Below are 13,980 nucleotides of genomic sequence, written 5' to 3'. Positions count from 1 at the left end.
TAATCCTCTGTTAACTGGGGTCCTTTTTCGGGCTTATTTTGCCCAGAACAGGTACCCAGACCGTCAATAACTCTGTTTTTATTGTCTCGTATTGTCCTTATCCTAATTGTCCAAATTTTTATTACCCTAATTATATTGCTCTTTTAATAACCATTTCATTACTATTAAACATTTTTAAGAACAAGTGCCTGGCGCTTTTCACATTTTCTGTGTCTGGATTAAGCCCAGCTCAGCCCCTCTGGCGCTGCGGACTCCCAGGGGCAGCGGGGCTGTGAATCTCTCGCCTCAGCCCGGAGCCGATCCCTTCCAGCGGACCCCGCCGGACCTGGCGCCGCTCCTCGCTCTGCCGTGCCGCGGATCTCGGATGCCGCTGTCCCGGGCCCTCACCGACACCGGGCCGGCCCGGCGGACAGGCCGCCACACGCTCGCCGTGACGTCACCGCTGCGTCACGCCGCCGCTCGTGACGTCACGCACCGCGGCGTGTCGTCGTCCCACATCATCACTTCCGGGGCGGGGCCGCGCGGTCGCCAGGAGACGTGCGCGTGACGCCGCCCCGCGCGGACGGTGACGCGCGGACGGGAGCCGGCCCGGGTCAGGCGGCGACAGCGGCGACAGCGGCGGCGACAGCAGCGGCGGCCGGTAATGGCGGGGAACGGAACGGAACGGGGCTGGATCTGATGGGAACGGAACGGGATGGGATGGGATGGGGACGCCGGGCCGGGCTCCGGGTGCAGCCGGGCTGTGGCGCGGCGGCGGAGGCGGCGAGGCCTCGGTCGGTGCGCGCGGCCCGCTCCTCACGGCTGCTCTCCGCAGAGGCCGCGGCGGCAGCGGCGCCGCCATGGGGGAGCTGTTCCGCAGCGAGGAGATGACCCTGGCCCAGCTGTTCCTGCAGTCCGAGGCCGCCTACTGCTGTGTCAGCGAGCTGGGCGAGCTGGGCAAGGTCCAGTTCCGCGATGTGAGTGTCCCGGGAGCACCGGGGGGACCGGGCCCGGTGCGCTGGGCGTTCGCTGAGTGCCCTGTCTCTCCCTGCAGCTGAACCCCGACGTGAACGTGTTCCACCGTAAATTCGTCAATGAGGTCCGGAGGTGCGAGGAGATGGACCGAAAGCTCCGTAGGTTCCCGCGGGGGTCGGTGCGGCTCTGACTCTGCAGGTTTTGGTTGAAAATAAAATAGAACAAAAGCCAGTGAAGGCAGGCTGAAGCTGCAGGCAGCGTTTGGAACAGAGCAGAGGGGTGCTGAAAACGCCAAACACTTGTTTTTAAATTTTTTAAAGTTTAATAGAAATAAAATGGTTATAAAAATAGCAATATAATTAGGGTAATAAAAATTTGGACAATTTGGATTAGGACAATATGAGACAATATTTTTCTGGGCAAAATAAGCCCAAAAAAGGACCCAGGTTTACAGAGGATTAACCCTTAAAAGCAACAGCCTGTGGCAAATTCACACACCTCATCCATGAGGCATAAATTCCATTCAAAGAAAGGATTCTGTCTGGTCAGTGTCACCTTCTTCCTCTGAATCCTGATGGTGTCTTCAGGGCTGAGCGAGGCGGGAAGAAGTTAATTTCTTCTGATAATGGGGCAATAAATTCTCTTTCTCTGCAAGATTGAGGTGTCCTGTGGCTGCTGTCTGGTGCGAGTACCTCATTCCTTTCTTTAAAAAAATATCCCACACACATGGTTTCTATTTTAACATTATGTTACAACCTAAAACTATATTTAACACACTGCTTGAGAAAAATTAATACAGCACCACTTTCTAACATAACACATATGATATTCATTCTAATATTTGTGAAAAACCAATCATAAAATGCACATTTTTCACAGGGCTGAGGGCACAGGCAGGGCTCGATGCCTCCAGGGATTCCCCTCCCCCTGGAAAGATAACTCTGGCCAAAAACAGACACCTTGGAATAGGAGGTGGAGCTGCTGGGGCCAGGTACAGGTTGGGGGAACTGTTTGACACTGAAATGTCTGTCATTAACACTTCGAATGCTGTCTTGGCAGGGTTTGTGGAGAAGGAGATTAAAAAGGCAAACATTCCTATCATGGACACGGGTGAAAACCCAGAGGTGCCTTTTCCACGTGACATGATTGACCTGGAGGTAATGATGTGTTAAGACTTAAACTGCCATTTGCCTCTGGATGGGAACAGGGGAAATTGTCTCTCTGTTGGTCAATGCTTGCAGGGTTTCGTGGCAGGGGGGCATCAGCTCAGTCTCCAGCTGTCCCTGGAAGCAGCTCTGCCAGCTCACACTGGCCAAAAACAGAAGTGAGAGCCCTCAGTAGGGATTTCACCTCTGAAATGAGCCAAAAACACATGGTTCATGCTGGTGGGTCATAAAGTTTATTACAGTTTTATTGATTTGAAGAAACTCTGTCAATCCAGTCCATAAAAGTCTGGCTGAGCATGAGAAGTGTGCAGTTGCCTGCAGATGTGGATCCATGCAGATGGGGTGGGGATGTGAAGCATCTCACTTGCCTCTGTGTGCTGACAGACTGAACAGCACTTCACCATGGAATTAAGTCCTTTTTCTTTCTTTCTCCTTTTCACATCTTCCAGGCAAACTTTGAGAAAATTGAAAATGAGCTTAAAGAAATCAACACCAACCAGGAGGCTCTGAAGAGAAACTTCTTGGAGCTGACAGAATTAAAGTTTATACTGCGTAAAACTCAGCAGTTTTTTGATGAGGTCAGAATACCGGTGGGGTTTAACACTTGGGGAGCTGGTTCTTCTCATAGAAATTACCATTTTTATTCTCAAATATGTTTTAGTTGCTGTTCTGGGCAGCAGGGTCATTTTATGCTTTGTTTGAGAAAGCTGCACAAGTTGTTTTCCATTTTTCATGCAGTGCACATAGCTACCCATGATTTACCTCCTCCAATGCTGATTTGGGCTTGTTCTAGTTAAGCAATGGTTTGTCTAAAAATGGTGTCAAATAATTAAGATGTGAGCAGTTTTGAAAGCACATCAACACCCCCAAAATTTGATGCTACGGTGAGCACTGTCCCCAGTGGGTCAGAGTTTCTTTGGTGCACGTGCAGAGGACTTAAAGTGGAGCTGAATTTCTCTTCAGCCTTTAAAGTGTTATGTGGAGACTCAACAGGGTCACCATAGCAAGTCTACTGAGGTGATAGGTTAATTAATTAATTAATTGAGCCTTTGATCAAACCCTGAAGCTTTCAGAGGTCAGTTGTGGGGCAGAGCTGACATTTAAAGTCTTGGACATTTTGTCAAATACCATCTGGGCCAGGAACTGGCAACTTCCACTGGACCTGAGAGCAGCTTCTCCAATGTCATTCATGGCACTGACATAAATCCTGCTTGGGAGAAGACATAACCCTTCCTTGTAAAGCTGAAGTATCTCAAGAGTCTTGGCAGTCCTCTCAGAGAGCTCCTGTGTGTTTTTCAGGACGTGTTTTTGCTGAGTAGATGTCCTGTTTCCTCTAATCTCGGGATTTGATCAAAGAATTCTTAACGGAAATGGCTCCTGGTAGTTACAAGGGCTATTGTCAAGTGGAGCTGGGCTCCTGCACACTTCAGGCCATTTATCTAACAGTTTGTTTTTTGTTGTTTTGGCACAAGGTATTGCCTGCTCAGGCCCCAAGGTTGGTCCTGTGCCAGTCATAGTCACTGCTGGCACAGATAGTGCTGCTGGGGTGAGGGCTGCTGGGTTGTGGGGTTGATTTCAGTACAAAAAAACCTTTGTCATGGAGTGTTGGGTGTTCACTTAGAAGTGTCCCTTGGACAAACAGGATTAACCTGGTAATCCATTACTTCGCTGTGTTAAAGTAGCCCTGCCTATTCTGAGTAACATGTAAAACCAAGTGCTGAGCACTTCTATATCTAGAATGCATCCCAAACTGGTTTGGGGTGGGAAGGACCTTAAAGCTCATCCCCATCCACCCCCCTGCCATGGCCAGGGACACCTTCTACTAGATCAGGTTGCTCCAAGCCCCATCCAACCTGCCCTTGTTCATTACTGTCCTCTCTGCCCGCTGCTCTTCTTCAACTGCGGTGGGATCAGGCTAAATTTAAAGATCAAAACCAATTTTCTAAACAGTCCATGGCAGTCACCCACAGCCTTACACAAAGCAGCCACAGAAAGCTTAGATGTGTTCTGCTTCTCTTTCTTTACTGTTTTCTGTAGTAATAAAATAAAACACACCAAATAACATGTGCTGTTCTACATAAAAGCAAACGGAACAGCTCCCAGGTGATGTTCAGTAAAATGTAAGTGTGGACAGTTTAAACCTGTCCCAGCTTTCTGTGCTCAGCAAACAGCTGGGGGGAGCCCAGAGCTGCTCTGCTCATCATCCCAGAGTGGCCAGCCAACTTCCTCCGTGCTGCCCTTGCGCAGCACTTTGAACACTTGAAGACTACAATAACTTGTAATTAAGACTGTGTTGTTCATAGTAATGAGTTGCACGAGAAATGGCTGACTCTGCAATTCCTTCGTGCTTGGCATTTGCTCTCCAGGGTTTGAACACGGTGGGAGGGAGGGTGGCAAAAGGTGCCCTTGTTCTTCCTGTGACCATTGCAGCCCAAGCAGCCATTTCTTGTTCCAACACACCATGTTGATGATTATGCTCCTTTTCTCAGTCTTCTTGTCCTTGCTTGTGAAGAGCCATATGAGCTGGAGAGATTTCTCAGAGCTTTGCCTAGAGTGTGAGCGTAAAAGAAGACTGGAAAAGTAACGGTTAATGGCATGCAGTCCCTCCTTCCTCCCTCTGACTCTTCTGCCATCTGCTTTTCTCTGTTTGCTTTGCATCTGTCACTTCTGTCTGGCTCTGGGTTAATAGATGGTGACATGAATCCTTTTTAGTTCTTGTGAACGTTGATTTTTGTCCTGTTTGTGACCTGGAAGGGGCTTGAATTGTATGGGTTTGTACTGGACATCCAGAACTGTCACAGGGCAAGACTGCAATCATCAGTGGAGAAAATGAACCTTTATTGAGATTAAAGGTGCTGATCTGGATGCTGATCAGGGGATCAATAAGCAATTTAACAAGGTTTAATAATGAAAGCTCTTGTGTTATGCTTCTTGATTACTGTCATGGAAATGCTTGGGAGATTCCAATCCTGAACAACCTCATCCAGTAAAAACTACTCCACAGTAACTCTGACATTTCACTCACTGCTGGCTGAAACTCATATCCAAAGTCGATTCCCAGAATCCTGTTTTCCTGCACTGGAGCTGGGTACCTCTTCCATTTCCACATAGTCTCAGTTTTTTATTTCTATTAAATTCCCCCAGCAGTGCTTTAGTTATCCTTCCTGCTGCACAGCTGCTGCTGCTGTGCCATTTCCTTTCTAGAATCCTTGTGCTCATCAAATCAGAGTTGTTGAGAGATTACTTTAAGAAACATGGAGTTTGTAATGCAAATAATCCTTGCAAAAGCATGTTTTCTTTTAGTTAAACTAGTCTAATCCACTTTAATTTTAAATTGTTTTGCTTCGTAATTCCACCCCCTCTACGCAGGACTTGTCCTGAATAAAGGACACAGAGCCCAAATGGGCCAAGCTGATATTAAACATATATAACAAATTCTCTCTCAGGTGAGGCAAAGCCAAAGGTGTCACATTGTCCTTCCTTTTTCATGAGTCATCTGCTAAAATGTGGTGCACGTCACAAAAAAAATACCACAAACAGTGTCTTGGTTACTGGAAATACAATGCAAGCCTCTAACAATTGTAACTTACTGTTCTTCAACATCCTGAAATCGAGATGTCGAACAGTCACTGGGATGTTTGGTCTGTGTGTTCCATTTTCAGGTACCAAACTTTCTTGTTTTGGTTGTGTTCTCTATGAACTGAATTTCCGTTCCGTTTTTGATGTTGCAACAAGTTGCCTTAAAGTTGAAAGGATCAGGGATTCCTGTGTTGCCTTTCCAAGCCGAGTGGAGGGCTCCCTCCCTCATCCCAAGCTGCAGCAAGTGTGTGTACAAGAATTTGATGTCAGCCTTGCAAAAACTCTCTTGTATGTGGCAAACACCTTGATTTGACAAGCAGGTGAAGTGTTGGGGAGATTTTCACTCTGACACAACTGTAGCCCAGATACAGAGACTGGGGCTAAGTTGCTGCTCTTGCCACAGGTTTTGCAAGGCTGTGCTCTGTGTGTGTGCGTGGATGTGATGTGTCCTTGGGTCAAACTCTGCCTTCCAGTGGGATTTAACAAGTTCCCTTGGTGGCTTTGTGGGAAATACCTCCTGCATTCCACAGAGGGTAGACTTTGGCCCTCTGGTTGTGCTCAGGAACTGTAATCTGTGGCGTTTCATTTTTTAAGCTGCAGAGGTAGAACTAAATGTGAGGCGGGGTTGAACAAGTGTGAAGATGGTGCACAAGAGGATATGAATTGAGCATTCTTGTCCTGAATTTCTGACACTTACAAGCCATATTCCTAAGAATTTTAGCCTGCAAATTGGTTGCAAAGAGGGACAGTGTAAAGCTGTCCTGTTTTAGTGCTTTGCTGGCCAAGAGATGAGCCGTGTTGCCAGCCTGCTCTGAGCAGTGTTTGTGTCTGATGGTGAACCATATGGTGAATAAGGATAAATTAATTTAATATCTGGGGAAATACATGAGTCAAGTGTGTTTCTCTGGTTTGTGCAATTAAAAAATGTTCTTGGGAACATCACTTGTGTTTAAAACTTGAATTTTTTTTTAATTTTGCCTTTCTTCAGACTTATGTATCTCCCAGCCCCTTTGTTGCAACAATCCTCAAGCCTTTCTTGTATGGAAGCCCTGCTGAGCCATTCCATTTTTCCTCTTGTTTTTCTCCTTCCATGTGTGATTCTTGCTGTCTTTTCTGTCATCTTGTACCTCTTTTTGCTGTCTTACGTTTGCTCTTCCTTTTCTTTTCTTTCCTTTCCTTTCCTTTCTTCTTTCCTTTCCTTTCTTCTTTTCTTTCTTTGTCTCCCACAACTATCTCCTGGCTCCTCATTCCCTGCATGCCACTAACTGGTTTCATTAGATATTAATTGATTTGTGAATTCAGGCTGAATTGCATCATCAGCAGATGGCGGATCCAGACCTGTTGGAGGAATCCTCTTCACTGCTGGAGCCGAGCGAGATGGGAAGAGGTGCCCCGCTCCGACTCGGGTAATTGCAGCTCGGGGTTGCTGGATTAGGGGTTAGCAGCCCTTGGAAGCAGCAATGCTTTGAGCACAGCTGTGGAACTTACCACGCCAAGCAGATGAAAGCTGATCTAAAAGTGGCTTTCTCTTTTCCTGCCCATATTCACTTCCCAGTTCATGTTTGTGCTGCACAAGTTTCTCTCTGCACCAAACAGTTAACCCAGCTTGTTCCGTGTAAAGCCTGTCTGGTTCTTTCCTCTGACATTCTGAGATCTCAGAGCTTTGTTGAAAGTTGTGACTACTGTGGGCACATAATGATCTGAAATAACTGTAGAGCTCTACATCCTCTTTATCAGCTGCTTCCAGGCTTCCTTGTGCCTTGTGTGATGCTTTATCTGGACATGGGGTTTGGTCCAGTGAGGTCTGAGCCCAGGACAGAGTCACTGCCAGCCATGGCTGCTGTAGCCCTTGCAGCCAATGTACCAGGACTGCAGGGGAATGAAGGCTAGAAACTGTATATCTAAATGCATTTGTTTCTCCTGTAAGCAGTGATTTATATAATTTTTAAAATATTGTTTCATTCTGTTAAAAAAAACAGAGCCTGTGCTGTACTGCAGTTATTTTGTTGTGTGTTACCTCAGTGTATTTAGAGGCCCTTCCATTTTGCTTAATTCACATAATTCACAGAATTACTGGGTTGGAAGAGACCTTCAAGATTATCAAGTCCAACCCATTCCCTGACACCTCAGCTAAACCCTGGCACCCAGTGCCACATCCAGGCTTGTTTTAAACACACCCAGGGATGGTGACTCCACCACCTCCCTGGGCAGACCTTTCCAGTACTTGATCACTCTTTCTGTAAAAAACTTCTTCCTGATATCCAACCTGTATTTCCCTTGTCACAGCTTGAGACTGTGACCTCTCATTTTGTCAGTTGCTGCCTGGAGAAAGAGACCAACTCCCAGCTGAGTACATCTACCCTTCAGGGAGTTGTAGAGAGTGATGAGGTCACCTCTGAGTCTCCTTTTCTCCAGGCTAAACAACCCCAGCTCCCTCAGCTGTTCTTCACAGGGCTTGTGTTCCAAGCCCCTCACCAGCCCCTTGCCCTCTATTGTATTTGTGTTGCCCCCAGATGAAGGCAGCAAGGATGAATCTGACTCCATGTTCTCAGAAGGCTCATTTATTATTTTATGATACTATATTATGTTAAAGAATGCTATACTAAACTATGCTAAAGAATACAGAAAGGATACAGACAGAAGGCTGAAAATATAATAATGAAAACTTCGACTCTTTCCAGAGCCCCGACACAGCTTGGCCCTCATTGGCTAAAGAGTCAAAACCATTCACATGAAACCAATGAAACAACCACCTGTTGGTAAACAATCTCCAAAGGAGCAAAACACAAGAGAAGCAAATCAGATAATTATTGTTTTCCTTTTTCTCTGAGGCTTCTCAGCTTCCCAGGAGAAAAATCCTGGCAAAGGGATTGTTCAGAAAATGTGAATGTGCCGGCCCTCTGCACGCACTCAGTAACGTTAAACCAGGACTTTCACAGCTTTCACTGTGGTGCCAGCCCTCAGTTGCCAGGCGTGCTGGCTGGGGGGGGTTCAGGTGCAGCCCCTCAGGCCGTGCTGTCCCCTTGCAGGTTCGTGGCTGGCGTGATCAACCGCGAGCGCATCCCCACCTTCGAGCGGATGCTGTGGCGCGTGTGCCGCGGGAACGTCTTCCTGCGGCAGGCCGAGATCGAGAACCCCCTGGAGGACCCCGTCACGGTAAGGGAGCTCCTGCTGCATCTGAACAGCATCTAAACATTGAAGGATCTCCAGATAGAAGCCTCTGTCCTGTGGTGGTTGAGACAGAGACAGCAGTGTTGAATTTGCAGGCAACCCCGACGAGGGGAGAGATGAGAACTGACTCCATGTTCTTAGAAGGTTATTTTATTGTTTTGTGTTACTATATTATATAAAAGAAATGCTATACTAAAACTATACCAAAGAATACTTACAGAAGGTTTAACAAGAATGATAATGAAAACTCCTTCCAGAGCCCTGACACAGCTGAAAGGTGATGGGCCATTAAATACAAACAATTCACATGAAACCAATCAAACATGCACCTGTGGGTAAACAATATCCAAACCACATTCCAAAGCAGCAAAACACAGGAGAAGCAATCAGATAATTATTGTTTTCCTTTTTCTCTGAGGCTTCTCAGCTTCCCAGGAGAAGAAACCCTGGCGAAGGGATTTTTCAGAAAATATGACAATAACACAACACAGAGCAGCACATTCCATTTTCAGAAGGCTTCAAATGCATGCTTTTTATTCATTCTTACAAAACTCATAAGTTTACTCATTGGTTACAAAAGACAAAGTGCTCATTGGAATAGGCCACTGCAGGTTTTTCTCATTTATTCTTCTTTCTTTCTTGGTTTCTGTGTCAGTCACCTTGGTAGGAAATTCTTTCAGGGGTAAACATGGATCCTCTTCTCAACCTTCTCTCTGGCTCACAGAAGTCACTGCCAAACCTCTTCCACACTGTTCCTCAGTGAGGTCCATCCCAGCACCTGCTGCAGCCTCTGGGCTTCATCAACAGATCTTTTCCTGTTTAATTAAAACAAAAATGGGAGGCTGGATGGGGAGTGCTGTTGGGAGGGGGAAAACAAAACATGGAGTGCAGCAGGGCCTAGGGATTTCTCTGGCTCAGACTGCAATGAGTAGTGATTCTCTGTGAAAGATGCTCTTTGGGACATGAGCAATGTGTAGCTCATTTCTCTGAACTTGAACCTTTTGGTTTTTTCTTAATTCACTAATCAATAGTTTAAACATCCACCTTAGAATTGTTCACATTAGTATAGAAATAAATAATAAATGTTGTGATTGGACCTGGTTTTACATCCAGTGTGTCCTCTGCTCAAATCAGTGGGCACTGCCCAAACTTGGGGCACCCTTACCTGGTAAAAGGCTGCCCTGGAGCACAGACCCAGGAGGTGAAGCTCAGTAACATCACCTTTCTCATGTGAGGCTGATGTGTTCCCTTGTCCCACCAACCACTGGTAGCTGACCTGTGGAATCATCTATCTGCTAGGAGAGACTTTGTTCTTATTGTGCAGAACTTCCTTAAATTGAGGTTACACCTAATGGAATTATTCTTGAAACATGATGTTAAAATTTCCTAAGTAAGGTAGAACAATAACTTGTCAACAAATGCAGGAAAGGGGCCCTGGCTGCCCCCACGGACACAGCTGTGCAAGGAATGTGCCTCTGGCCTCCCTGGGAACCACACTGGTTAAAATCCACTTTTTTTAATCTTCATTCACTCTTTTGGCTTGATTCTGTAGGTGAGCTGAGTGCACTAAGTGCTGATAAAATCTTGGTTGTTTTTGGAGATCTTTCCAGGCTTTCCCATTTACTGGGTTGTATAGAATCAATAATGGATAACCTGGGGCATTTTGCTTCAGTGAACACAAATACAGTGCAAGTATTCTGTACTGAGGCTGAGAAAATTGTGCTCCTTGTGACTGTTCAGTGTTAATCAGGAACATTTCTTGACCTGCTGTGCATATCTGAGCTCTGATGGACAGGCTCAGCGGAAGGAAAATTAGAATTCTGGTAATTAGCCAATGCTAATTTCTACAATTCTTTCCTTTGTTCTAGGGGGATTATGTGCACAAGTCTGTATTTATCATCTTCTTCCAAGGTGACCAGCTGAAGAACAGAGTCAAGAAGATCTGTGAAGGGTATGAAAGTTTGTAATTGAGAGCTGAGCAGCTCGCAGTTATTTCAAACACGCTGACATGACTTTATATCGATGTTTCTCAACTCCCTGTTTCCCAGTGGCTGCAGGAGCAGATATTTAGACAGCAAATGAAATGTGCCATGAGTAACTGAAACACATTTTTCAGTCTGACTTGCCACTCCCCAACCTGTAATGCTCAAAGTACACAAGTGCTGTGCTAGGGAATGCCAAAAACCAAGGCAGTGGTGAGTTCTGGGGCAGGCCTGATGGACATCAGTGGGATATTCTCAGTGGAGACAACAGTGACTGCTCCTGTCAGCAGTTGCACTGGTGTGACAGCATCCCCCCTCAGCTGGATGGCTGCCCAGCCTCGTGACAGTGCCTGGAGACACTGGCAGCACAGGGAGCAGAGGATTCTCTCCCACTTCTGCTTTCTTTAGCACTCAGCTTCTGCCTTGGCCTAAAGCACTTCTGCTTCCCTTTGATGTAGGGGCTGGAGCTCTGCTTGGCAATCTCTGCTGATCAGAAACTTCTCTCGAGGTGCCTCTGGCTCACCCCTGACTGATTGATTTTCTTTCCATCTCTGTCACTGAGATGCTTCCCTGTCTTGCAGGTTCCGGGCCTCCCTGTACCCATGCCCAGAAACACCCCAGGAGCGGAAGGAAATGGCTTCTGGTGTCAATACCAGAATTGATGACCTTCAGATGGTAAAATAACTGGGGCCAATGACCTTTCTTTGGTTTTGGTGGTTTTGTTTTTTTTTTTTAAATAATGTGGTTGAAACCTATTTAGAAACTTTGGATCCTGTTAAAACAGGAGAATTTTTGCCCCTAAGAGATGACCATGTTTTCACCCTCAGGTAGCTTGAGACCAGCAGTGCAAGAGAGATGTTTGGGGACTGCTCATTTGTTTCTGTGTCAGGATTTGGGATGGGTGGTTTGATCTTTCTGGAGGGCTAAACAATCTATTATAAACAAATAATTACAGAGAACTCCATACCAGGGAGAAAAGAGGAACCTTGATCTGGGGAGATCCTGTGGGTTCTGACTCTGACAGCATGTTGTGTAACTGCCTGCTTCATCTGCAAGTACTTTGAAAACATTTAAACTTTTTTCAAGCTGAGATGCAACAGTGCTAACATTAACTTAGCTCTTCCTTTTTCTGCCTGTCTTTATATTTTCACGTTGTGCTGTCCTAAAGAGCTTCTGCTTTACAGCTAATCTCTGGTGCCTCAGCCTGAGTGTTGGTAAAAAGTAATTAGTACCCAGATCTTGTTGGTGCCACCTCTGAAATGCCTGGTGCTTGCTTCAAGGAAGAAAGGCAGTATGTGATAATGTAGAAAGATTTAAGGGATTTGAGACAAAAATTGAGAAAAGGTTCAGAAACTAAAAGGAAAAAGGGTTGAATTTGACCAGCTTATTTGACACAGAAGCTGTCTCAAGCGGGGAGTTGTGCAGTGTAGCTCAAAAGATATTTTAAAGTAGACAGGAACTCAGAAGCAATGTAACTGTTGTAAGCTGCTTGTGCCTTGTGTCCTCACTTTCCCTGCAATCTAAGACTTTCCACCCTGGAAATCTGACTTGGCCTGAGTTTGATATGTTCCAGTTGGAAAACACCCTCAGTAGGAAGCACTTTCTCCTTTTCCCTTCAGTAAACAAGTCTTTCAGGGTAATTTGTGTGTTTTTTCAAGGCAGCACACCCTTTACTTGCAGAACTCTTCTCTGCTCTTTTAACCTGGGTGGAGGTAAAACTGTGATCTTGGCACAGTTAATTGTTTAAAACAACCACTGACCTTGGAGCTGGAAGAGGAAAATAATCAGAAAGTGTCCCTGAAAACAGCTCTTAAGCCTTTCAGCAGAGCTAATTACTCTGGGAGCTAATTACTACATCACAGACTGCAGGCATGGGGTGGGGGAGCAAGCTGTCGTTCATCCTCTGTGGGAAAGGCTTCTCTTGTTGGTGCACCTTGATTTGCCCAGGATTTGGCCTCATCTTTCTCCTGCTTGTCTGAAAGGTGCTGAACCAAACTGAGGATCACCGCCAGAGGGTTTTGCAGGCAGCTGCTAAAAACATCCGCGTGTGGTTCATCAAAGTGAGGAAGATGAAGGCGATTTACCACACCCTGAACCTGTGCAACATCGACGTGACACAGAAGTGCTTGATTGCTGAAGTGTGGTGTCCTGTTGCTGACCTCGACTCCATTCAGTTTGCTCTCAGGAGAGGCACTGTGAGTAGGTGCTGTGCCAGTCAGCTGTGGCAGCACCGCGTGGGTTCATTGCTTTTCTCTTTGTGAGCCTCTGAGCACCATCCCCTTGGGCTGTTGGGATCACAGAGGACAGCTTATTTAGCATGCAGGAGTGATGGCTTGGAGATAAAAGAAGTAACAAATATGTTGTGAGAAGCCTAAAGTTCAGGTGAATGCTGGGATGGTGAGGATTTTACTGTGTGTGAGGCTTAGTTACCCTGGCTGGGCTCTGCAGTCCTGGTGTCTGGATAGAGGAGCTCTCCAGGATGTTGGCAAACTCACCCTCTGCTCAGATAGTCAAGAGACTTGGGTTTCTTGACGTCCTTCCACCTGCTTTTTGGTTTTTTGTCTGTCCTACACAACGTTCACCTTTACTCCTGCTGCACAAAGTGGAGAGCAGTGGAATCCTGGCAGCCTTCCTCAGCTGCTGCAGTGTCTCATTGTGCAAGCACACTGCAAGCACTCAAGCCTGCAGTTTTCCAAGTGCCAGTGGGGACAGCTGTGTTGGACTTCATCCTCCAATGCTCTGAGGGTGGGTCTGCTGATCTTCCCTTTGTTTTTCTCTAACAGGAGCACAGCGGATCCACTGTCCCATCTATTTTAAACAGGATGCAAACCAATCAGACCCCACCCACGTACAACAAAACGAACAAGTTTACTTCTGGCTTTCAAAACATTGTTGATGCTTATGGCATTGGGACATATCGGGAAATAAATCCAGGTAAATTCAGATGCAGAAAAGTCCAAGACTTCTGTCTCAAATTTTTTACTCATGATGTTTATCTGTATTGCCTGTCCTGTGTGGAAATCTGCAATAGAGAATTTTAGTAGAGACTCATCAGCTTTCAGTAGCAGAGGGGAAGCTGAGGAGTTGTATTTGCTAAATTGCCTGAACTGCACCATGGTGAATCTGGG

At 46.2% G+C, this 13,980-nt stretch overlaps 1 protein-coding gene across 8 annotated transcripts in view; it reads left to right on the top strand.

The window, feature by feature from the left end:
- The first annotated feature begins 488 nt into the window (after positions 1-488).
- The window catches only part of ATP6V0A1 (ATPase H+ transporting V0 subunit a1), a 30,404-nt gene continuing 16,912 nt past the window's right edge, over positions 489-13,980 (top strand). For 5 of the 8 annotated variants that reach the window (XM_038162888.1, XM_038162887.1, XM_038162891.1 and 2 more), the window contains exons 1-11: positions 489-640; positions 815-956; positions 1,034-1,112; positions 2,014-2,111; positions 2,570-2,698; positions 7,002-7,105; positions 8,729-8,855; positions 10,739-10,821; positions 11,434-11,527; positions 12,835-13,047; positions 13,636-13,786. In XM_038162888.1, the coding sequence (XP_038018816.1) occupies positions 840-956; positions 1,034-1,112; positions 2,014-2,111; positions 2,570-2,698; positions 7,002-7,105; positions 8,729-8,855; positions 10,739-10,821; positions 11,434-11,527; positions 12,835-13,047; positions 13,636-13,786 (1,195 nt within the window). In that variant the 5' untranslated portion in view covers positions 489-640; positions 815-839. The remainder of the gene's footprint in view (positions 641-814; positions 957-1,033; positions 1,113-2,013; positions 2,112-2,569; positions 2,699-7,001; positions 7,106-8,728; positions 8,856-10,738; positions 10,822-11,433; positions 11,528-12,834; positions 13,048-13,635; positions 13,787-13,980) is intronic. The other 3 variants (XM_038162890.1, XM_038162889.1, XM_038162886.1) reach the window with 1 other exon arrangement.

The sequence above is a fragment of the Motacilla alba genome, chromosome 27 (genome assembly GCF_015832195.1).
Source record: "Motacilla alba alba isolate MOTALB_02 chromosome 27, Motacilla_alba_V1.0_pri, whole genome shotgun sequence".
Taxonomy (NCBI): domain Eukaryota; kingdom Metazoa; phylum Chordata; class Aves; order Passeriformes; family Motacillidae; genus Motacilla; species Motacilla alba.
This window is presented reverse-complemented; position numbering and strand designations above follow the sequence as displayed.